This window comes from Phytophthora sojae (genome assembly GCF_000149755.1).
Source record: "Phytophthora sojae unplaced genomic scaffold PHYSOscaffold_2, whole genome shotgun sequence".
In the NCBI taxonomy this organism is placed as follows: Eukaryota; Oomycota; class Peronosporomycetes; order Peronosporales; family Peronosporaceae; genus Phytophthora; species Phytophthora sojae.
Genome location: NW_009258116.1, coordinates 1,735,551 through 1,759,562, shown reverse-complemented (window position 1 = coordinate 1,759,562; position 24,012 = coordinate 1,735,551). Strand labels below are relative to the sequence as shown.

Here is a 24,012-nt window from a genome sequence, read left to right as displayed (position 1 = left end):
GCATGCGCATGAGTGCAAGCAGCTTCCGGAGATGCACCTTGTGCATCTCAACATCGCTCATCCCGTCCGCAGCCCGGCTGTGGACGAACACATCGTCGAAGTAGCTCGGTGCGAAGTCGCGCACCGAGCGCAACAAGTGCGTTACGCACCTGTTGAAGGTCGCAGGGGCGTTCTTCAGACCCTTCGGCATCACTTGCCACTCCCATAGCATGCCGCTCGGTGTGCTCACTGCCGTGGGAGGAATATCGCTCTCACGCATGAGGATCTGATAGAACCCATCGCGCAGATCAAGAGCACTGTAAATAGTGCTCCTGGCCAACGAATCGATGATAACATCTTTTCGAGGTATCGGCGTCTGCGCCGGTATCGTCGCATCGTTCAGCTTGTTATACGCATGAACGATGCGCCGACCGCCCTGTGGCTTCTTGACACAGAACGTCGGAGCACTGTGCGGGGATTTCGATTCCCGCACTTGTCCAGCTTTGCGAGGACTTTCGAAGAAGTCGTCGATCGCTTTGACCTGCTCTCGCGGCAGTGGCCACTGCCGCGTGACACAGTACTTCATGCCCGGCACGAGATCAATCTCGTGCTTGATTCCCTTGTCCTGCGGAAGCTCCGCAGGAATCTCTTCCGGAAGTACGTCCGCGTACTCCCGTAAGATCTCGTAGTAGGGACTCGTTTTCAACGAGTCCCAGCTCTGCTCTTCAAAGCGCTCCTTCTTCGTCTTCGCACTGAGAGTGTCCTCGCTCTCAGTGGTGGTCTCCATGAAGAACTGCCTCAGTTCTTCATTCTCGCTCTTCGTTCTCTCGGCGTCCGAGAGAATGCATATTTGCTCGATGCGTCCATCGTGCAAGTCACGCGCGAAGCGCTTCCAGCTCATGACTGGAAGCGAAGTCAACTCCGACGCTTGCGTCGGAGGGTCAGCGAGAGTCATCTCCCTGTACCGGAACCCGGCACAGGTACGCGTCAAGACGATCAACGTCTCAACGTCCGGCTTCTCAGCCTCCGTCTGCCCGGCAGACATTCCTTGTAGCGTCTCGGCCCCAGGCAGCGACTTGCGCATGCGCCGTCTTCTTGTTTTGCGGAGCCCGGCTACGCTTGGTTCTTGACCTCGTCCAGGCCCAGCTGTGCACGGGTGTTCTTCTTTAGTACCGCCGGCGGGTTCATCCCGCGGGCGAGCGACTTCAAGCCCGGCTTGGTCGCCCGGCGCTTCGTCGTGCAGCCCGGCTGCACGACAGCATGCACGTTTTTCCTGTGCGGGACGTTTGCAACCGTCCGCACCGCCTGCAGCGTCGGCTCCCGGAGCCGACACGCCATCTTTACCTCGACGCCTGTTATTGGTGGAGCCCTCCATTACGGAAGGTGCGTCGGCTCGGGGAGCCGACGAATTAAATTCACCCAAGCCGTCGACTCCGGGAGTCGACGGTGTTACGTCACCTTGGCTCTTATTATTGGCCAAAATTGATCCAATCAAATTCGCGTCATCCTCCACGGCTGAGGCGTGTGACTCGTCTGCGTCATCCGTGCCCCTTGAGGTCGGAGACTCTTCCTGATTCGCTGAAAAGCGGGTGTCGATCTCCGAGATCAACACATTTTCTCCTTCAGCCGTCGGCGGCGACGCCGACGCTTGCTGCTCTTGCGCGCGTGCTCGCACGCGCCCAGGGCGCTCCGGGACAGCGGCATTAGGCGCTGTCTTGACTGGAGAGTCGCGCGCACCTGTCGGTGCGTGCATAGCGGCAACAGGGCCATCGCTCTCTGTTCCGATATCGCGACCGAAGCGCACGAGAGTGCGCTTCTCCCAATCGATGACCGGATTATGTCGTGCAAGCCACGGCATGCCCAATACAATGTCAAACTTATCGTCCAGATCCAGGACGATAAAGGTCTCGACAAACACTTGATCCTAATACGTGAAGCGCACGCGTACGATGCGCTTCTCGGTCTTCACGACGGCACCCGTTGCCAGTCGTACTTCCAACATACTTCGAGGTATCTTTAAATCCTCGAAGTCAAGCCTTGATACACTTCGCAGTCGAACAATGTTCTTCGACGCGCCAGAATCTACCAAAGCACGGCGAGAGCCGCTTGCTCTCATCGAGTTCACATTCAGGATGACAAGGTCAGGCTTGTCATCTTGGTTCTTGCAGTGAGAATGAACCTCACTGGGGGCTGCAGTCCTCAGTGTCGCGTGTCCAAGGTCGACACGCGGAACTGCATTACCAGTAGGGCGCCGCGCGCCTACTGGCGTCCAGCGTTTTTTGTTTGGTTGCGACGGTGCCCGGCACCGCCGCGATAGCCACCCTGCTGGTGCACGGGGGCCGTGCACTCCCGAGCAAAGTGACCGATTCTACCGCATCGGTAGCATCGCACATTGTTTCCTTGCGACTGCTGGGGTCCAGTAGTTGCAGCACTCGAGAGGTCCATGGGTTCTGGGCCTCCCGTCCTCACTACCGGGCGTGGCTGTGGCCTCGGCACATCTGCATGCAGCTTAGCCTGCCGCAGGCTAAACTCCTCCTGCATTGCAAGAGTAATTGCAGCTTCGAGAGTACTCGGGTACTCACGAAAGAGATAGGTCTTCACAGGCCCATCTCTCAGCCCCTTCATGAACGTGACGACCTTGGTCGCCTCGTCGATCGGATTGGTCACGATGTTCGAGACCAAGTACCGTGCTCTCTGAGCGTAAGCATGGACATCATGTTTGCCCTGCTGCAGGTCGAGGAACTCCGCCCTCGATCGGAACTCATTTTGCGGTGGCTCAAACGCTTGTCTGAGCTCTTCCTTGAAACCCTCGTACGTGCTAAAGCACGTAGGATCCGAGAGTCGGCGTCCATACGCCCAACTTCTTGCACGTCCGCCAAGACATGACATGGCGAACGCGACCTTCGACATCGGGTCGATGATGCGTCGAGCCGCAATGGCAGTGTCGAGTTCGACAAGCCAACGGAGGAGAGGCTCGCCCTCTCTTCCAACGAAATTGCTCACGCTGAGCTTCAGCGATTGCGCGCGCGGTGTCGTCCCCGACGACACCGTGGTAGACGAAGCAGCATCTCGCTGCTCCCTCATGATGAATCCCAGAGCAACACCATGTTGCTCTGTCGGCGTTAGCGTACGCAGCATCGTAGCTACAGCCGCCTCACCAATGACTGTTGACAGTCGTTGGAGAGCTTCCCACTCTGGGTCCGACAGGTGGGGGCAGTCAGCGCGCGCAACGTGAGTTGCAGGCGTAGTGGAGCTTTCCATGGACACCTCCGTATCCATGGGAAGGTTCTCAGCTCCGCGTACGTGCGGTGACGTACGAACTCAGGTAGTCGGTCGTTGGACGGACTACAACGTGCTACCAGGTGTAATGGGCCTACTTTGGCTCACTACTTTAGCTTACACGTGTGCGCGTGTATGTGAGGAAGCGTAGCTTAGTTTAAATTAGAGTTAATTATACTCGGGCCTCCGAGTATAGATTAATCTAAATAAACGATCCAAATAATGTTTTTGGGTTAAAATGAGAACTGCTATTTTTGTTTTATGTTTCTGACTTCCTCTAAATGTAATATTCTAAGATAGGAATCTGCCAACGGCTGGTTGGCAGAATTCCAATGCTATGCATGTCGCTCATTGGCTAAGAGATGCTGCTCTCAGCCAATAGGAATCCTAAGTCTCTATGGACCACCCGTCGTGGTGGTCGTAAATGTATGTAGCCTTTGGTGTGTCTACACCAAGGTCGAGAAAGTCTTTCGAACCTCTAACAGACGTCGTATCTGTTAGAGTTACAAGTGACTGTAGCCACTTGTGCGTGTAACCCTGTTACAGTTTCGCTCTCTCGTGGGAAGTCTGATGTACCTGGCGTGTGGAACTCGACCGGACATTTCAGTTGCAGTGGCCAAGCTGAGTCGTTTTCTGGAGAACCCCGATGAGAAACACTGGAATGCTGGTATCCGTGTGGTATGGTACCAAGAATATCGGGATCGTCTACGATGGATTGCTTGGCACGGAGCTCGTCGCGTATTCGGACGCCGACTGGGCTGGCAACCGCGACGACAGACGCTCTGTCAGCGGAATGATGCTGATGATGTGTGGTGCTCCCGTGGTTTGGCGCTCGACTTTTCAGAAGACGGTCGCGCTGAGTTCGACTGAGGCAGAGTACATGGCTCTCAGCGAATGTGTGAAGGAGGTGGTGTGGATGCGACTTCTGCTCAAGGATTTGGGTGCGGAGCAGGATGGATCTACGGTGATTTACGAGGACAACCAAGGTGCCATGGCGTTGGCGAAGAATGTCGGCTACCAGTCTCGCACCAAACACATCGACATCCGCTACCACTTCATCCGCGAGATGGTTGCGACTGGTGAAGTTGAGCTGGAGTACGTCGACTCCAAGAACCAGCTCGCTGACTTCCTGACGAAGGGATTGTCTACGAAGACTCTTCGCTACCTGCTCGAGAGAAGTAACGTCATTGACTTACTTGGGTAGACTGCGAATTGAGTGGGGGTGTTGCGATTGGACACTTCGCAGTCTAGTTGTGCGACTCCGAATCGAGGTACGTGCGGCTGTGGAGTTGTTGCCAAGGCGTACGGTTGTACTGTATGCTGCAATGTGATTGGCTGGTTCCCCGGATTTGGTGATTCTGATTGGCTGAGAGAAGGTCAAGTTGAAGTTGCCGTTTGCATGGGATCTGCAACCACAATCGACATTTAGTTTTCGCAGCCTCGACAAAACATGTTGGAGTTAGAAGCTAGGACTTCGTGTACTCGTTGGTAAGACACGGTAGGACAGACTCCTAAAAGCAGTTTTGCTTAACTCATTCTAATTCAATTTCGGATTTCCTTCCTAACCAACACTCGACTACCAAGCCTCGCCCGCATAATCTCAAGTCAACTGCGATCCTTTGTCTCTCCTATTCCTAGAAGTTCACCTCGGTGACTCTAGTTTGTGGACAGGAAATCTAAAAGGGTCACTCGAGTATTATAGACTGCGCTACCTTCGCCACTCGCTGGCCTTACTAAATGAATAAATTGGCTTTTATATCTTGATCCAATGTGACGGGGTCACACAGCACAATGCACAGAGGAAGGGCGTGCGGATATTACTATCCAGGTGAACAGCAGTTCACCTGTTCCCGGCATCAAAGGGAACGGTTTGCTACAAAGGAGTAGGTTATAAGACTGACTGTATTTTGGTAGAGGTTAACTTGGTCGTAATACAAACTACAAGTTAACTATACAAAAGCCCACGCAAACTTAAATGGTTGGCTTGCGGAGCTACTGGTACCATGTACCATGTACTCGGGAGAGTGACACCCGTCACTCTTCATGTAATGGGTACACTTGATTGTACCCCGTTACATCCTCCCCCACTTATCTGAGAATCACATTTGATTCTCCAATCAGCTTCGAGAGAATCCGAACACCCAAAGGTCGGATTCTCGGGCGCTGCCGCCGCAAGGCTGGCGCGCCTCATCGTCACGCCCACAGTGACTTGTGCCCACAGCGGGCACCCCGCGCGGAACCCCCCTGCCCTCGGCGATGTTGGCCGCGAAGCCGACGCGTTTAGTGGCCGTATTCACAGCGCTAGCAGGCGCAGAGTGCCTCGGCACGGGATGCATGTGCCTCCAAACTTGCGGTGTCCCTCGTAGACAACCAGCCGTTGGCGTCGCATGGCCCTCGGGCCCCGCTGGTACGTTCGTGCTGCAGTGCCTCCCGCGAGGGACAGAACCTTTCCGGTCAGCGCGTAGCGTAACCATGGAGAGAGTTGTGCTGCTCATCTCCGGCCATGACAGCGGCCCGACAGGGTCGCGCTCGTCACAGCACGGTGTGCCGGTCGGCCGAATACGTCGGCTCGACCCATGGGCTATGGTCAAGCGCTGAGCACAGCCATGAAGCGTCATGCTTCAACGTCGTGTTTGCTTGAGCGACCATGGCTGCTTCCAGCAACCCGCTCATCATACAGAGCAACGCGGCGGACTTGTCTAAAGCCCTGCAGCGCGTCACGGCCATCACGTCGCTGACGCTAAGGTGTCTTCCTTCGACACCAGGGTACCGCAAGGGTACTTCATCGTGGTGTGGGGTGTATTGCCCTCCGTCACCGGCGATCGCATCCTGCGTCGCGGCGACCAACACCAGGTCGGTGTGCGTGCAAGACCGCATGGCACACAGTCCATACAGGACCAAGGTGTACGAGGGCACCACCTCATACACCAAAGGCACGTCGTGTATGGCACGTACCACGACGGCCATAAGTGCCTCGTGCACCTCAAGTGCCACGTGCACAAGTAGTGTCGCGTGCACTAGGGGTACCTCGCGTACACCAAGTGCCACGCGCACATTGAGCGTCACGCACCGCGACTATGTCACAGGTAGTATGTGCCACGTGCACGCGTATGGCTTCGCGCCTTACAGGTGCGGCATGTGCCGCGCCAACTGTGAATGTCTGCAAAGGCAACACGTTCGGGTTCTCCCCTCGTGGGCAACACCCATGCTCGGGACTGATAGCTGCCTGGCCGGCAGACGTGCCGCGCCCAGCGTAGCAACAGCCTGGAGCTTTGGCGTGGTGCTGATGGCTACCTGGCCGGTAGACGTACCGCGTCCAGTGTTGCAACAGCATCACGCTGCGGCATGGTGTTGCGTATGTACACATGCCATCGTCCGCGGACCAAGCCGCAGACTGGCTGCCATGTCTTTGCCTGACAGAGGCAGCCTTCCAGCAGCGAATGCGCGCGCCATCTTCGGCCCAGCAGTGACAGTAGCCGCTGCCAAGGTTGCTGGCCATCGGTCACCATGACCATGGGACCTGAGCAGCGATGCATCAGGTCCAGCACCTTCGTGAAATACTTCGTGAGTGGATACACCATGTAGCCACTACACTGGCTTCTACGTTTTATGCAAGAGACCTCGGGAGGAAGGGCACTTCCGATCCCCTCCCCCAGTTACGATTTGAGCCCCGGCGGGTCAGGCGCCAGCCGGCCACCTAACCTCGCGCCGCCCTGCAGCACCGAGTCACCGTGCCAGCAGACTCCGGTGGCACGGGTAGCTACCCTTCTTTGGCTCTGGGTCAACATCGTCGACGAGGGCTTGGCATCTACCAGCCTGGATGCAGTTTGAGTCTGCGTGACTTGACGTGTTACTCTGTTACCCACGTCTTCGGGCAATGACACCCATGACAGCGTACGGCTTGTCCTGCATTCAGAGTAGCTGCATGGCATGCACGCATACTCATGGACACTTGTTGTCCCAACACCGCACAGTGATAGGCGCGACAGACCGTACCAACGATCCCTGCCATGCAGCGGCCTTTGCCTTCAGACCGAGCATGCTCCTGCATGTGGTCATTGAGGTGTCGCCCTCCGGCAGACACGTTCCAGTCGTGATCGACCATGCTCGCCGAGTCGGCGGCGACGCAACATGCATCGCCGCAGGTACGTCGTGTACCCAAGCCACGTCTTCTGTGCGCATGGCCACAGCTGCGCTGGTCGACACCCAGTCGAACGTCATCCATGATGACCGGGTGCCAAGCCCTTGGAGGAAGGAAGTGCTTGCGCGCACTCCTACCCCGCTTAAAATCAAAGCCGCGCGGCGCCTTCAAGAGGACCGTGCGGCTATGACATCGTGACGGTGTCACGAGCCTCTTAAACTCCATGTGGTCATCCACCACACGCGAGGAGACCCAAGTGACCTGATCACTAGTCTTGGTCATACAGACCGTGCGTGGAACTAAGTTACCAGCAGCATGTCAATGATTCCTCCCTTCTTCTTCTTCGTCTTGTCGGACGCATCCAGCGCCCTGGCGGTCCCATCGGACGCCCTTGTGTCTGTCCAGAGGTGGGAACATGACTCACCAATGGTCTGTCAGACACAGAGGGCCGACTTAGCCTCAAGGCGTTGTCGCGCTACTCGACCGAGAGCCTGTGCAGCTTGCACGGCGCACTCAGGGCCAAGTCATACTTGCTCAAGCCGAGGGCATATACGGTTTCATGCCCAGGGCCGGCTTCGGCACGATGTCCGGGACGATGTACGGTTCCATGTCCGGGACCATGTGCTGTTCCATTGCTGTCAGCGCCCTCGAGCGCGGCAGCCAGGGTCACAGCGGACCCCAAGGTTCTTCTTCGGCCCAGCCTCAGTCAATGAGACCTGACCTTGTGCTTAGACTCTCTCACAGAGTCTCGGCACTTGTGTCGTTATTCCAACCGACACATCTGGCGACGTGCGAACATCCACGCGACGTCCCAGACTCAATCATGTCTCGGGATACCATTACCCCCGCACACTCACGTGTACTACCGACAACCCACCGTTGTCCTTCACCAATGCGAGCGTCAGTGCTCGCAAGGGACCCCGGGTTTCTGTGGTGTACGCCTTCCGTACACCCATCACAAAGACTCGGGCCAACCCCAGCAAGGCCCTCGTCCATACTGGTGGTTGTGTCCCCCTTGAGCACCTGACGGTGCATGGCGTCGGCGCCCCCTTGACCCTCTGGTCTTCGGGTAGGTCTTCTTCTCAGACCCAGGCGATGGGCAGACACGTTGATAGTGTCCTAGTCCGCCGCAGCCGTAGCAGCGGGCTGAGTACTGCTCAGCCGAACTCAGTTCCATTGGTTCTAGTTCGCTGTCAGCGACCACAGGCTGTACAACAGCCAGAGCACCAGCCTGCTTGTGGCTGTACTCTTCCTGGTGGGCGACTTGGATCGCCTCCTCTATAGTGGCGGTGCGCACGCGGAACAACTGCGTGCGCGCAGGACCGACCTTCAGGCCGTCCACGAAGACTGTCATCTCGACGTCTTCCGACAGTGGGTTCCCCACCAGCGAGGTTCCCAACGTGCGCATCTCCTGTACGTACGCGTACAGCTCGCGCTCCCCTTGTTTGCAGGCAAGGAAGCGCGAGCGCTGGCGGAACTCGTTGTTCGCCGGGAGAAAAGCGGCTCGAAGCTGCTCACACAGCTGAACCCAGGATGTGAAACATCCAGGCGACATCGCTTTGCGCGTATACGCCCAAGTCCTGGCACGTCCACCAAGATTGGAGAGCGCGAAGGCGACTCGAAGGTTCTCGGCCGAGATGAGACCTGCGCTCATTGCGATCTCGGTCTCCCGGATCCAGAAGTGAAGGTTCTCACCTTCCTTCCCTTCGAACGGAGGCAGAGCTAGCCGTAGAGGCTTAGGCTGCACCCGTTTGGGCTCACTCATCTGAGCCAGCAGGTTTCCCTGCACATGAGCGATGAGCCCGCGTTCGTACTCGTCAAACGCGCTCACACGGTCGACCTGCTCGGCTGGCGCCGCCGCGACCAAGCTCCGGAGGGCATCTCTTCCGAAGATGCCCGCCATCTTCCGCACCGACTCGAACTGCGAGTCAGTCAAGTGAGGAAACTCACTTCGGTCCATCGTGGCTCACAGACCTGAGCCACCGAGGATTCAGGTAGACCAATCTACCCGCGTAGGCGTAGGATTGACTACAAGTGCTACCAAGTGTGACGGGGTCACACAGCACAATGCACAGAGGAAGTGCGTGCGGATATTACTATCCAGGTGAACAGCAGTTCACCTGTTCCCGGCATCAAAGGGAACGGTTTGCTACAAAGGAGTAGGTTATAAGACTGACTGTATTTTGGTAGAGGTTAACTTGGTCGTAATACAAACTACAAGTTAACTATACAAAAGCCCACGCAAACTCAAATGGTTGGCTTGCGGAGCTACTGGTACCATGTACCATGTACTCGGGAGAGTGACACCCGTCACTCTTCATGTAATGGGTACACTTGATTGTACCCCGTTACATCCAAGTACACAAGAACTACACAACTTTTGCTAAGGGGCATTTGTACCAGTAGTTAATACATTTGAAGCAATCCTGGGTATGATAAGTGGTCATACACATATCGCTTCCGTGACAAGAATGCGTGGTGGATGCGTCTAGCATACCACAATACGGATTCGACTGACATAACATTACTTCCTAATAGTCGCCTTGGGCTCAGCGTGTGATAGAATTCACACGAAGAACACTAATAACCGTACCTACGTCCATATCATCCGTCTTCAGACAAAATGTTCTGTCCAATGTTCTGTCCGGCTATGACAGAACATTTGGACAGAACACCAATCGTGTTCTGTCCGTCTAGCCACAGCCTCTTGCAGTTGGTTCTCGTGTGTTGCAGCCTTACCGAGAGCACTTGCACTAGCGCCGAAAAACGCTGGTACATCTACGAAGTATTATTAATACCTGAACATACAGTACTGTACAGTACCACAGAAGTGTCGTTTAGCCACACCTTGATTGCGCGACAACGCTTTTACAGCTGCTGACATGGAATCCGTATCACCTTCAACAATGTACAGTGAAAGTATGTCACGATAGCAGAGCAGTGCTTTCAGCCTAAGCAGTGACGAAGATCAAGCCCGGATTGATTCCGATATAAGTCTATTTCCGACCCCCGACTACCTCCATCACTATACCCCCCCCCCCCCCCGTATGGAACTCCCGATTAACCTCTGCAACTGCATCCCCTCAAACCGCCTCAGCATGACCTCAGGAAGGGAAATCGATCAACTAGGAATAGTTTAGGGGAACTCGCTTAGACATCAAAGTGCCAGCTTCTAGCAGGCTACGCCACCAGGTCAAGTACCTGGGGCCTTCTCTCTAAGATGCCGATAGCAGAGCAGTGCACCGCTCGCAATAAGCTTATACTACATGTATACTTGCAAATGGAGTCCGAGAGCAAAGCTCAAGAAACGAAGGAAACAAATCACATTTTTGTATATTTTTTTACAAACAGCTCTAGCTTGTATTTTCATCGCCTGGTAGTTTCGTGTTGCTCGGCAGATATTCGCATGTCCACAGGGGAGCGAACTTCGAGCTCAACGGCGTGAATAATGTCTAGCGAATCCTAGTATGGCCCCAATTCCAACAGTTTCACCGGCTTGTGATCAATGCGAAAACACACTCCGTATTCACAATTTTACTTTACAGTTAGTCTACCAAAAGGCTTCGACCTGTCGGTTCTAGCATTCTAGCGTCACAACTTGTGATTTGTGACTCACAAGGCCAACATTAAAAAACAGGATTGATACATGTAGTATTGCATTCACGCTATCACCTCAGCCGTGAGTATTTCCGCCACATCGCCCCAGCCCTCGGACAGAGCAGAAGCTTCAGCATGCTGAGGTCCGCCAAGTATGTCGCGTGTCACGTCGATATTCGACAGGGTGTCGCTACCATCTTGCCGCCCTCTCCGTAATTCACATTGCCAGCCTCACCAAGCACATATCTCTGCAAAAAAGACGGGAAATTATCCTCTTGAGCCGTGTACCAGATCGAGAAAATTCATAAATGGAACTCTGCAGCAGAGCCACTACGTACATGTAGTACACGCAGGTTGAGTAACTCTTGGGATGTTGCTAGACCTGAGGCACCTCGCCGAGATAAGACCTGAGCCAGCGCTCTTTAAGATCTTGACGACATGCTCGTTCAAGGCAGCGAAGGCGATTTGTCAGCATCCGATCTCATCAGCCCGTCACTATGGCCAAACCAACTACAAAAGCTTAGCAATTCGTTGGTTTAACGCGTACTAATTAAGTATACCTTATCCAGTCTAGGCCGCTTCCAGTCCACCACGCTCCACTAGAATGTGAAGCTTATTTCGTCACTCCTCGTCACCATCGTCGTCATCAAATCTGTTGTCATCTTCACTTTGCGACTGTGAAGACGAATCGTCCGAACTTGAAGATACAGAAGCTCGCCGCCGACGTGACGAGGTTTTGCTTCTGTCATTAGTTGCAGCTGCAACACTTTCTGGGTATACTCGGCATCCTTGATGCAAACACTCCTTCTGCAGACTTTCCAGGTCCTTCATAAACGCTTCGAGAGCTGATACTCGCGGTGGCGTCTTCGCAGAATCCTCGCTCGTAAGTAACAAGCTGTTCAGCTGGTCAGCGACCGACTCCCGAAATTCGGACGTCAGGAATTTACGCGCACGACTCGACTCCGGTATGCTCTCGTGCTGATCGTACAGCAGAAGACTCATGGCAAGTGCAACGTCGTCAGTGCTGTCACGCTTGTTTTGACTGTCGCGCTGTCGCTTCCGCTTCCCATTCGCTGCGATCTCGGAAGAAGGTCCAAAAATTTGCCGGGCGATCTCAATTGCCGACTCCGGATCCCATCCGCTTCGTGCCGTAAGTGCACCACTGGCTGCCAGCATAGGACCCGATTTGACGTCAGTATCGTGGGTCAAAATATCAATAACGCAGAGGATTTGACAGTGCAGCATAAGCTTTCGAAAGAGTCGGGACCGATATGCTGCCACATTGGTTGTGAGTGTTGCTGCATGTTGTTCCAGAGCCACCAACGCCTGTGCCGTCCTGAAGCAGCGAATGTGCTCACGAACCTCGTGGCGTAGACTTAAAGACTCGCGCATCTGCTGTTTTTGCGGAGGATACAAACTTAGTTGCACTTCACCAAAATCCACATCATCGCTCTTAGATTCGTCCTCCATATCTTCGACGCTGCTCACACCCAGGGTCACAGTACTTGCTTCAGCTTCCTCACCATCGTCCATATCCATCGCGTCCGATGATAGTCGTGGCCGCTTTGTTGGCGCCAGAGCTGCCTCGAACGCCTTGTACGCACTCTCATAGCCGTAATGCAAGAAGAAATCTTGAACCAACTCGTTCATTGCAGCCTCGTCCTTGCAGTCGGATTGTTCCATCTCACTAGACGTCAGGTTCTCGCTGCGTTTCGCGCGCTCGACAATCAGCGAGCACTGTCGGTCCTTCTGGATCTGTAGCTCGAACTCCGCTAAATCAAACTGGAACTCGTCAGGCTCAAATACTGCATGCACACATTCGCCCGCCCCGTGAAGGCTCACAGACGCATACAGCGCCTTCTCATCCTCGTGGCGACCATCAATATCTTCCATCTCGGCGTCGTCAACCCGGTCTAGCCGTACATCGTCTTCCTCTACTGACACGCCGTCTTCACCGTCTTCATCTTTACTCTCTTCTTCATCCTCCTCGTCATCGCTCTCTTCATCATCTGACACCACTTCAACTTCTCCAAAATCGTCCAGGTCGAACACATCTCTAGCCGCCAGCATGCCCATCAGCTTCCGATTCAACGTGAAAAAGAACGTATTGCTGTCTAGCAACACTCCACACCCGACCACATCTCCCGCTCCGTATCGCTCACACTGTAAGAACACTCTTCCATGAGAGACCACGCGCCCTGTTTTACCCACATAAGCCAGCGAGTTCACAGTCTCCCCCAGATCTGAGTGCAAAGTTGCAGGGTACGTCCTGCTCCTCTTCTGCGCTCCTTCATTTTCCTCTTCCTCCTCCTCTGATGACGATCCCGACTCCCCACCCGCCGTCACATCTGGCAGGATCCTCTGCATCAACTGCTTCACCGCCCGACGCGACATTCTGGCCTCCATGAAGCCGCTGGACCTCGAAAACAACGAAAAAGACGTGGAAATCTTGTCCGAAGCTGCAACTTTCTGCTCGGCGTCGTCCACCAGGAACCCAACTGCGATTTTGTGGTTAAACTTCATCCTCTCGTTGCTGCGACGAATGCGGCGTCGGTCGATGCGGGAGCGCATCTGCTGCATGGTTCGCGAGTTTAACGAAAAATTAAAATTCACAGGTACTCCGCCAGAGGATCCATTGACCGAGATACTCGGGATCTGCACGTCCTCCAGGTCCATAGCCTGCAGTTCGGCGCGTCGTCTCCAGTCTCTAGCTGTGGTGGCCGCGGCATCGCGGTCCTGCGCTGCGTGGCGACGGACTGCCACCGACGAATTAGAAGTATCAATTCTCGCAGGTGATGGATTAGCCGCTAATTCGTCGGTCGCCGTCGCTAAAATTTGGGTCTCGAAGTAGAAGACGCGCAGCTTCTGCGCGCGCGCACCGGCGGCTGCCGCGCGGCTGGAGCGGAAGCACGCGGCGTCGTTGTCGTGGCTGGCGCGCCCCACGTACTCGGCGGTGCGGCGGTCGGCGTGCAGGCGCCCCTCGAAGGCCACGCAGCGCGGGTCGAGGCTCATGAGGCTGCGGCTCTTCTTCAATGACGCCTTGGATTGCGGTCTCTGTTCTTGGACAGGGAGGTGTTCTGCTAGAGGGTTCGTACCAGTTATAACTGATAGGTATTTTTAATTTGTAAAGTAAACGTGTTTACTTTGTTCAAGTCAGATGCCTCCAAACACGCAACTGCAGTATTGTACGAGCTACGTTGTGTATGGATTCGGGGTCTTGAGTATTGCGTCCATGTCGAATTTGAAGGTGATGTCAATCCCCTGGTGCAGGGTGGACGAGTTCAGGAGCGTAATAAAGCAGCCAATCAGTTTGCCCTGCAGTGTCATCGCGTACGTCTCCAGCAAAAATGCGAGTTGGTACAGCGCCGAGATTCCGTAGCGTTTCTTGATGAAAAAGTACACGGACGTGAACGACACGAGCTCCAACATGGCGTACAGCATCGACGTGCCGACTTCGAGCACCATGCTGTTGTACGACATGTTCATGAGCACGACGCTGTATTTGGCGTTCGGGAGGTGCCACAGGCCGCCGATGCACGCAGCGTACAGCAGAGGTAGAAACACCTCCATATACTCGACAAACAGCAGCACCTCGGCAGAGAACAACAGCTGCAGGGTCTGCTCCAGGATCCGAGCCTGGTCCTTGCGCTTGATCACGATGTCATCGATGGCGACGCCGTCCCCGCCGCGCATTTCGATCCCTCGGTGCCCGAAGAAGGTGTCGTCGGCGTCAGTAGTCACAAGTCGACTGGTCCGCGGGGTTAGCGCGTCGGAGAGAGCTGTGCTACCGGTTTGGCTCGATCGTCGAGTTAAACCACCGAGCCCTGGCACGATCGATCGACTCGATTTTCGCTTGAGCAGCTGAGAGTTGGTCGAGCTCTTGCGACGGATGATCGGCCTGGCAGTTAATCCTTCGCCGACGTCAACGAACTGCTTGTCAGTGACCAACGCACGATGCGGTTGGGAGATCGAGCCGCGTTGGCTTTGAGATTCTGTCGGGTCGTTGGAGTCGACAGCCGAGACGCGATATGTCTCTCCGATGGACCCGCGGTTGGTCTCTCCGATGGATCCGCGGTGCGTTAACGTAATGGATCCGCGATGCGTTAAGCCGGCAGTTGCACCTCGCTGCGCTTGAGGCGTAAAAATCGTAGGAGGAGCCATTGGAAGTTCAGACTGGCGCTCAGCATTAGCGACATTCTGCTGATCAGCGTGCATTTGTACGAAGACGCGGCTGGACTCTCCGACAGATCCACGGTGCGGCAAGCCAGGAGCTATATCTCGCTGTGTATGAGGAGTATAGGTTGTAGGTGGAGCCGTGGGAAGCTCGTGCTGGAGGTTAGCATTAGCAAGCTGGTGCTGGTCAGCACTTACTTGACCAAAGTCGAGCAGGCGGTGAGCTTTAGCTTTGTCCCTGCGGATCACCCTCGCGTTGATGTACACGGACGTCGCCGCCTCTCGCGAGATGTTCACTCCACCGTGTGCAATTCCTTTGGGGTTCTCTGCGCTCGTGCGTCGGGTTAATTTGCGTCGAGGTGTAACGTTCCCCGCGTGGGCAGAGCCTGAACCTCTTCGCTTGATGCTCTCTTTCCCTTTCCTCTTCTTCTTCTCCTTTATTGTTTGCTCCTCGTTCTCGTCACTTGTTGAGTACTTTCGCTCGCGACGACGACGTCTCTTACGAGCCCAGGACCTTCCCTTCCTCAATAGTCTGGCCAAGACGTCCTTGAACGACTCATCCACCTCGAATGACATGTCTGGCTGAACGGGTTTCGCCTTGTTGATAAACGGACGGATTTTCGGCGGACCAACACTGCCGGACTTGACAGTGTTGGATTGAGCTGCTGACGTGCTATGCAAACTCCGAACGGAGTTGCCCTCTCCGCTCCGCTCATGGTAAATTGAGGACTCAATGCTCTTCTCCACGGTCCCGGTAAACAGCGCGCTCTCAACGATCTTGACGGCTGTCTGTAGCGTATTCTTCGAGTCACCCATGTAGTCCTGGTTCAGGTAGGTTCTGGCCTCGAACGCCGCTTGCAAGAAGTCCATGACCATGATGGCCAACGCCAAGACGTTGTTCTGCACGTACTGCATACAGACCGTCTGGTAGAGCGAGCCCGAGATCTCCACCATACAAATGGTGACGTCGGCGCTGATGTCGTCCAAGTTGCGAGCGTACTTCCACAGCGCTCGCTTGATCGAGAGCTTGATCACTGGGAAGATGAGGATCATCACTATTTGGCCATACAGCGGCACAGCAGCAAACCCCACAGAGAGAAACAGCAGGAAGTAGAACAGCATCAACTGCGTTCCAACGACCGGGATGTATCTCTTGAGCCGCCCAACCACGCGGCTGAGGTCCTTCTTGGCGAACAAATAGTTGAAAATGACCGTCAAAATCCCCCAGGGCGTCACGCCCGTGAACTCTCGAAACGGAGTGGGGAAGCGCCACGCGAAGGCCCAAATGACGCAGTAGATCTCGAGCGTAAAAGCCACGCACACCGAAATCTTGGCCGCCGTCTTGTGTGTGTAGTTGGAGTTCTTGTTATTGAGTCCCAGCGCTTGTTTCCCGGCCATGAGGAACATGTACGTCATGATGGTGTGCGAGAGCATGGAGCGGAGGAACGTCGTGGCGTGGTGCTTGGCCCCGCCACGCGGGTCTCGCAGCGGAAGACAGTCGAGCCCCCATAGTGTCAGGATGGTGGGCAACGGAGTGAAGACGATGACGGCGATCACGCGGTAGACGCTGGTCTTCTGCTGGTACTCGTGGAACGCGCACAGCTTCTCGATCGAGTAGCGACCGAGGTATTGGTGCTCCGTCTTGATGTCATGTAGCTGCTCGAGCCACTCCTTGATGCGCGTTAATGGAGACCACTTCATCTTCAGCGTGATGAAGCTTGTGGACTGACCCGGTCCTTTTCCAAAGTGGGAGATGCATGGTCCTCCATCGGACAAGAACCGATAAATGCAGTTCCGTGGCCGACCACCTAAATAGACTGTGAATATTGTCAGCTCCTGCTCAGAACTTCGCCCAACTCGCCCCCATTATCCAAGCCAAAGTTAGTTGTGGAGGTGTCCACACCTCGTGATCATCACGCGTTCTAAGTCCCAGCGTAGTTTACCCCCAATTTTAGCGTATCAACCCCCCGTCGATGGTCACTTCTAGCACGCAAGCCACCATTGTTCGCTGCGCATACAGAGAGGACTGTTGTGGCCCATGACAAGACACGACAGCACGGATCTTAAGACGAAGCTCCTCCTTCTTGGCGGTGAGTAAAGGATACTGGCTTGGAACCCCCTCCCACCCCACCCGCAATCTTTCCATGAGCGCGTTGAATTCGATGGAACTGCTCGTTGATTATGTGTGCTGGCTTGGCAGTCGACGAATCGCGGTCGAGGTGGTGAAGCCAAGCCTTCCTCCTCTACGGAGAGAGATCCCAAGCGGGATGCTGTTCGCATAGCGATCAACGTAAATGTCCTTCCCCAATACGGACTCTTCGGGACACTCACCGTTCGGCTGATACGGAGTCACACGAAGATATTCCATAGGTGCGTTGGATGACTAGTCACTCACTCACTCTTCAAGTCTCCGTCGAAAGCGCACGTCTGCATTCAAGCCAGGATCCATGGCACAGCAAGACACTACTGAGCAGGTCCCTCGTACTCCGAGCCCGCCGAACGGGAGAAGCGCCTCGATGAGCTCGCTCAAGCCCGAACGATTCGCCAGAAAGGGGTCGGGCGTCGTCTTCCAGGACGAAGATTTCCAGCGCCGCACGCGCGAAAAGATCTTGCTGCTGGTCAAAGAGGTCTCGGACGCTAACACCCCCAACAACGCCCTGATCGCCAGGAAGGTGATCAAATATCGCAAGTTAACCAGCTACCGAGTGACGCAATGCGTCTGACACAAGAAAAAGAGACGGCTGATCCCTTCGTAGTTTATGTGGTACATGTACAGTGTAGTGTCTGTGTGTGAATCTTGACAAATGATATGAGTATCAAGTGACATATATTAGCTTCACGAACAATTTTTAACTGATCGCTCACTCTTCCCAAAGATGAGTGGGGCATGTCGATCATCTCTTGCAGCCCAGGTCTGAAGTGGGTCGCTGCGGAGCGTTCTAAAGCTACGAATTATCGATAACCTAACACCGAGGCCCATATATCACAAGACCTTTGTCACCTTTCCCCAACGAGAAACAAGATGTTCATTTCATCACCACAAATCCATTGCAGAGGCAAGCTAAACAAGGATGTACATTTTCATCTTGAGTATTTTTAAAGCCTCCCCAGAATACAGGAGTTGGCTGAGTACTACAGTACACGTACCACAACATCCCAGCTCCATCATCAGGAAATCTTGCGCAGCTCGATAGAAGCTAAGGGTCCCAGTATTGACGACATCCCAGCGTCTCCACGACCAGCGCTCTGGAATCGTCTGGAGAAGAAATGGAGTCAAATTGAAGTCGGTCATCAGGGTTCCTACTCCGTCGAGCGGCTCGAACTCCCGCACGAATACTGCCAAACGACGTCGTTCACACGAGCTGAGCTCTCCTGGTTTGTCTTACTCCTGTTCCTGCACTATTAGCCGCTGTGCTGCGAGAGTGCCTCCCATTGAGGCCTCCATCCGAAGGGTGGGCTGCGAATTGGGTCTTCTGGGTTCGCGTGGGCGTTATGATATTCGTGATCAGCGGCGCAGGAACGTGCCAAATCGATTTATTCGTGCCGCAGCACAATTACACATTAAAGAGCCTGTTCATCGCAACTTTGGGGGGTTGTTTGGCACAATTGGGGACGTACATTGCTGAAGCCATACTTGTCGGGTTTCCAGTGCCGTTCATGAGGCAGTTCGGGACTATTTCGATGGGAATTTTCGTCCCGGTTGTGATGTATATCGTCGTGGGTACGATGCCAGCCGCTCTTATACCGTATCACAAAAACTTCCAGGATAGTTTCGCGTGAATTTGGCACTGACTGGAGTATACCCTTTCAGCCAGGTCTTGAATGATTTCTTGCCTCAAAGAATACCAAGGTTTTGTGATTATTTTGCTGTCGATCTGGAAATTTGGAGCGAAGCGCTTTGCTGTGCGTATGACACACCAAGTGGAAGACTTTATCCCCGAACTCGTGGCGTTTTCAGTCGATTTCTTCGGCTCACTCTTCATTTCAGTCTGCATGTCGTGCTCCAGCTCGTTCTACTTGACGGCTCTCTTTATCGGAGTAGACCTGGTGCATCTGCTGGTAAAGTTCCGTGAGATCTCCTCCAATGAGATTACGATCCTTCGAATGCTTCAACATCGACAACAAAATGGAAATCATTCCGAAAAATTATCTCAGAGCGCGCACTCCGGCGAGCTGGTCACGATGATTATCGAGGTGATTCGCAATCCAAGAGCGCACCGTTTGGACGGGATACGGCTTGGGCCAACCCTCCGCACGGCTTACAACTCCTATTTTACTTCGAATACCAGGTTCTGGTTGAGTACGTTGAGTGCGTCGTGCCATTCGTCTACCTAGTGTTTAAGTCTGTGCTCGAGCTGCTGCCGAATGTAAAGTTCTATCCGGGCGGCGCGGGCAATTGGAGGGCGACCGCAGCGACTAATCTGCTCGTATTTGCGGTGCTGGAAGTTGGCTCGCTCGTGCTTGTCCACGTTTTCTTGCTGCGCAAGTTTGCATTCTCGCCGCTGCATCAACTCGCGTTTGTTCTAGAGACACAACTTTATGCTGTACAAGCGACGCTTTTCTCACTGACAGTGTTCGTACTTCAGTACCGGCTCGCGCATCTAGGTCAGTGGCCAATTTCACCTGCTGATTCAGTTACTTTTCCAATTGGGAGTTTTTCTGGTACTCACTCTTGCGGTCGTTCAGGTGCTGATTTTACATTTCGGTTTGACTGGCTTCGAGTTCTGCAGCTGGGGAAACTATGCACGCAAATGTATACGGCTGTTTAGCGTCACGTTAGTCTTCTGCAGCTACGAAATCTTAACCTATTGTCGATAACTCCGATCGAAGGGTATTGGAGGCAATATCAAGCATGCATAGGATACCATTGACAAATATGTGCCTAGTATCTGGGTGGGAGATTGGTGTTCAATAGAAAGTGGGAAAGTCATAAAAGCTCTCATCGAAGCCACTCGAAGCGAAAGGTGAAGTCAACACCTGCAAAACACGGCGATGGTTAGTCGGAACTCGATGGTGCTCGAACAGAGGAGGTAGAGTTAGTTACCTAGCTGCGCGAGCTGGTACTGAAGCGCAAAAAGCATGAGTGAAAACAGCGTTGTTTGTACAGCGTAGAACTGGGTCTCCAACACGAACGCTAGCTGGTGCAGCGGCGAGAACCCAAACTTGTGCCGCAAGAAAGCGTTGACAAGAACGAGCGAACCGACTTCCAGCATCCCATACCCAAGCAGATTAGTTACTGCGCTCGTGCCCCAGTTGCCCACGCCACCAGGGTAGTACACCACGTTCGGCAACTGCTCCAGTACGAATTTATACGCCAGGTAGACGAACGGTACGACGCATTCGACGTACTCGACCAGCACGAGATACTCGCAGTGAAACAGTAGCTGTAAGCCAATCAAAACCAATTTGCCAGATCTGTCGTCTCGGAAGCTGAGTGCCTGCTCTGATGGAGGAACGATGTGAGTTGGTGCACGAAACATCCAGGACGTTAAAGGACGAGTTGGTGTATCGGACGAACCGCTCCATGCTGGTTCCCCGCACCAAACTTGCCTGACGTCTCCGACTTTTGTAAGACTTCACTCAGCTGCTCAGGAATAGTGTGAGGAGGGTTTACCCGAAGCCGTACCCGATTCAGTGACGTCACGCTGGGATCACGAATCGCCTCGACAAGTGTGGTTATCAGCTCTTGGAGTGTTTGGGCTTGCTTTCAGATTTCTCAGTGCGGTTGCGGCCTCGAAGCATTTTGATACTCTTCTCCTGTGCTGAAATCTCGTGAAACTTCTCGAGTAAGTGCACCAGATCGATCCCTACGTATAGAGCGGTCAGGTAAAAGGACCCCGAGGTCGACATGCAGACCGAGCTAAACAGCGACCCGAAGAAATCGACCGAGAACGCCACGAGCTCGGGCATGAAGTCCTCCACCTGGCGACACATGCACACGGCGAACAATTTTACTCCAAATTCCCAGATCGGCAGCACGATAATTACTGCGCCGCGATATCCCGGATGCAGCAGATCGTACAAGCCTCGGCAGAAAGGGAATACTCCAGTCACTATCAAGTTCATGAGCACGGTCTTCTGGAAGTCCTCGAAGCGTTGCTGAAGAATTGAACCCTTGGTAAACAGCGCTGGGCCGTAAATGAGCCTTGAAAACACAGGAATGTAAATGCCCATCGAAAAAAACGCAAACTGTCACATTAACGGCACGGGGAACCCCACAAGCACTGCTTCCACAATGTATGTCGCCATTTGGGCAGCGCACACCAGCAAGGCTGTGCCGAACTGCTGATAAATGGAGTAATTATGACCTGGAACGAAGAGATTCATTTGCCAAGATCCGACCCCGACTATAATGAGTCCCGTCAGGCCGGATCGAATCCAGTACATCCAGTTGGCGCTCCACCCATCCGACGGGGCGCGCAGTGGCAGCTCGAGTAACACCGCTATTACCAGTGTAGGAACTGGAGTAAGAAGACACACCGTCATTGCTCTCGTGGTCGGCGTGTTTTTGCAATATTCTTGTAGAAGTTCGAGACGCTCGATGGAGTAGGATCCCTGGTGGCCAACTTGAATTTCGCTCCACCACTGCTGAAGCCGCCTCCATGACGATGCACACGGGGATGCTTGAGTTAAAGGGGGCGAGCGCTCTGCTTCGTTCGCTTCGCGTGGGACTTCCATTGATTCTTGCCAAGTAGTGGAAATAGTACGCGTTTGGCTTCGCCCTGCCAGGCTTAAAATATGCAAGAAGCATCTCACCCCGACCAGAACCCAACATAATTGAACCTATGGACTCCACTCGAGAAGGCCGCCATCGCGTACTTTTTTCACAAGAGTTAAGGGTACAGGGCACCAATTTGCCGAGGGAACCAATTTGCCACGTGTATCAGCTGATATAAACAACCACGCTTCAACGAGCTCTTCAAGATGCTAGATCTCCGCGTCTTCGCGCCCTGTCTGAGGTTTGCTGCGCTCTTTCCGCAGTAGTCGTCTACCCACTCGTTGTCTGGTTCGCACTGAGCCCGCAACAGTCCTTTCACTCCTCATCCGACCTCGGCGGACGCAAGACTTCCCAGATCTTTCAGCATCGTCATTTGGGGTGCACCAACGGCTTCTTCTTCGAGAGCATTATGACAGTCAGTGGACGGACGATGCCTCTCTACTGCCAATGAATCGGGCCCACTACTCCACCCACACCTGTGGCCCTGCGTCGGTATCGACAAGAGCATTGCGAATGGCGTACTCTTCATGAAGGAGATGCGATCGGCAAGCTAAGTTCACCTTCGACGCCCCAACCGGCAAGCCCCTGAGTTTGTGGCGCCACGGTTAACCTGTGCGCACGCCGCTGGGGCACCGTTTTCGTATCAGAGTGGGTCATGTAACGTTGCGAGGATTTTATGCGTCTTGACCTTAATTAAGAAGGATGGTCAACACGTTGGACGCCTACCAGATATTCATTAACGAGCTGTCATACCTGCAGCAGATATGCCGCGTCATATACGCGCATAGATCTCGCGGGACGCAGATATCGTCTCAATAGGGGGGTCAGAATTAGCTTTATCGCCGACATTTTTCGGCCGAAATGGTCACCATAAAAAATATGGCCAGCCCACATATCCATTTCGCGAAATGGTTCACCTGTTTGGCCGAACCATTTCTGAAATGGTCAAACATTTCCCGAAATGGCCGACCATTTTTCGACTTCTGGTGACCTTCACTCTGTTTATCTTGCTAAATGTAAACACGTCGATATACACAAATGCCGAGCACGGGGGGGGGGGGGGGGTCATACGTTATTCCGGGGAATCTATCGGGACCATATCCGACCGGATTTGACCACTTCTCACCTTTTTTGGACCCGAATGATTCCCCCGGTATTCCGTCTGAGTAGAGCAAGCACGCCCTAAAGAAGAAACGCGCTCACCCAGCACGAAGTCGAAGAGGGTGCGGACGGCCACCTCGAGGCCACGCTACAGCTGTCTATCCTACGGATACGACTGCCGAGAGCCCGGCGTTCTATCGCGGCGACGTCACTGTGGAGCGCTGCGTCCGGCATGAGTGGGTCTCTGTCTCTGGCTAGCGGTGCATCATCGTCCTCGTCGAGCGGGTCTGTGCGTCTATCGACGGGTGCGGCGGCCGAGTAGGCAACATCAAGCTGTCCGTGGGCAGTGGCGATACGGCTAAGGGCGGCGGCGTGGGCGGCGACGTGGGCGTGTCCAGCGGCGCGAGCAATAGCTTCACGAGCGGCAATGTGCTGATGCACACTCCGGATGGCGGCGTGGGCGCAAACAGCACGGCCGCTTCGTCGGGCCTGATCAAACTGACGACGGGCTGGGCTCGGCGGGCGGCGCAGGTGACGTGTCTGACTGCGGGGGCGAAAGTGGCCCGCCGTCTTCGGTTTGAGTGCTGACGAGCAGCAGCAAGTAAACGTTGCGATGGTCGCTGCCCAGTGACAAGTGTCCAACCTGATCAGGAAGATCCTCGTCATCAGATGCCGCAAGCCCGTGTCCTCCGTGTTTGAGCTGCTGCTGTCGCCCTCGCTCGTGTTCATCGCCAACCTGGACTCGATCTTCGGTACCGGGGGCAACTACAGCAGCTCGTCCGAGGCGGCCACGGGCACCATTATGTACACGGGACTGGACTCGCCGGCGTACACGGACTACGGAGCGCTGAGTACCAACATGCCGACGTTCTACAGCAGCGGCCAGAGCGTGAGGCAATTCCTGCTGATCAGCTACATCAAGTTCGTGTCCACGACCACGACGGCCACGATGTTCGAGAAGAACCGGAGACCTAACAGCTCGTCCACGAAGGGCTTGGCGCTGGCGTAGCGCTCGATGGCGAGC

The 24,012-nt window shown here is 54.4% G+C and overlaps 7 protein-coding genes across 7 annotated transcripts; 3 read left to right on the top strand and 4 right to left on the bottom strand.

Annotated features, from left to right (window-relative positions):
- Positions 1-11,617: 11,617 nt before the first annotated feature.
- PHYSODRAFT_482454 (hypothetical protein) lies at positions 11,618-14,008 on the bottom strand (the record flags this gene model as incomplete). The annotated part of the gene is made up of 2 exons (XM_009520270.1): positions 11,618-13,075; positions 13,133-14,008. 2 exons carry the CDS (start codon positions 14,006-14,008, stop codon positions 11,618-11,620), a joined length of 2,334 nt encoding a protein of 777 aa, XP_009518565.1.
- Positions 14,009-14,188: 180 nt separating this feature from the next.
- Positions 14,189-14,689, bottom strand: PHYSODRAFT_480424 (hypothetical protein; the record flags this gene model as incomplete). Its single annotated transcript, XM_009520269.1, has 1 exon — positions 14,189-14,689. One exon carries the CDS (start codon positions 14,687-14,689, stop codon positions 14,189-14,191), a length of 501 nt encoding a protein of 166 aa, XP_009518564.1.
- Positions 14,690-17,685: 2,996 nt separating this feature from the next.
- On the top strand, positions 17,686-17,892 carry PHYSODRAFT_483357 (hypothetical protein; the record flags this gene model as incomplete). Its single annotated transcript, XM_009520268.1, has 1 exon — positions 17,686-17,892. One exon carries the CDS (start codon positions 17,686-17,688, stop codon positions 17,890-17,892), a length of 207 nt encoding a protein of 68 aa, XP_009518563.1.
- A 1,536-nt stretch (positions 17,893-19,428) lies between these two features.
- PHYSODRAFT_486754 (hypothetical protein) lies at positions 19,429-19,938 on the top strand (the record flags this gene model as incomplete). The annotated part of the gene is made up of 2 exons (XM_009520267.1): positions 19,429-19,774; positions 19,856-19,938. Coding segments are annotated over 2 exons (429 nt in total), but the record flags the coding sequence as incomplete, so codon positions are not given.
- Positions 19,939-20,108: 170 nt separating this feature from the next.
- On the bottom strand, positions 20,109-20,695 carry PHYSODRAFT_324499 (hypothetical protein; the record flags this gene model as incomplete). Its single annotated transcript, XM_009520266.1, has 3 exons — positions 20,109-20,146; positions 20,214-20,553; positions 20,648-20,695. 3 exons carry the CDS (start codon positions 20,693-20,695, stop codon positions 20,109-20,111), a joined length of 426 nt encoding a protein of 141 aa, XP_009518561.1.
- Positions 20,696-20,848: 153 nt separating this feature from the next.
- PHYSODRAFT_483421 (hypothetical protein) lies at positions 20,849-21,847 on the bottom strand (the record flags this gene model as incomplete). Its single annotated transcript, XM_009520265.1, is given in 2 exon segments — positions 20,849-21,358; positions 21,377-21,847. 2 exon segments carry the CDS (start codon positions 21,845-21,847, stop codon positions 20,849-20,851), a joined length of 981 nt encoding a protein of 326 aa, XP_009518560.1.
- A 1,181-nt stretch (positions 21,848-23,028) lies between these two features.
- Positions 23,029-23,997, top strand: PHYSODRAFT_324497 (hypothetical protein; the record flags this gene model as incomplete). Its single annotated transcript, XM_009520264.1, has 4 exons — positions 23,029-23,053; positions 23,131-23,213; positions 23,247-23,563; positions 23,640-23,997. 4 exons carry the CDS (start codon positions 23,029-23,031, stop codon positions 23,995-23,997), a joined length of 783 nt encoding a protein of 260 aa, XP_009518559.1.
- Between the last annotated feature and the right edge of the window lie 15 nt (positions 23,998-24,012).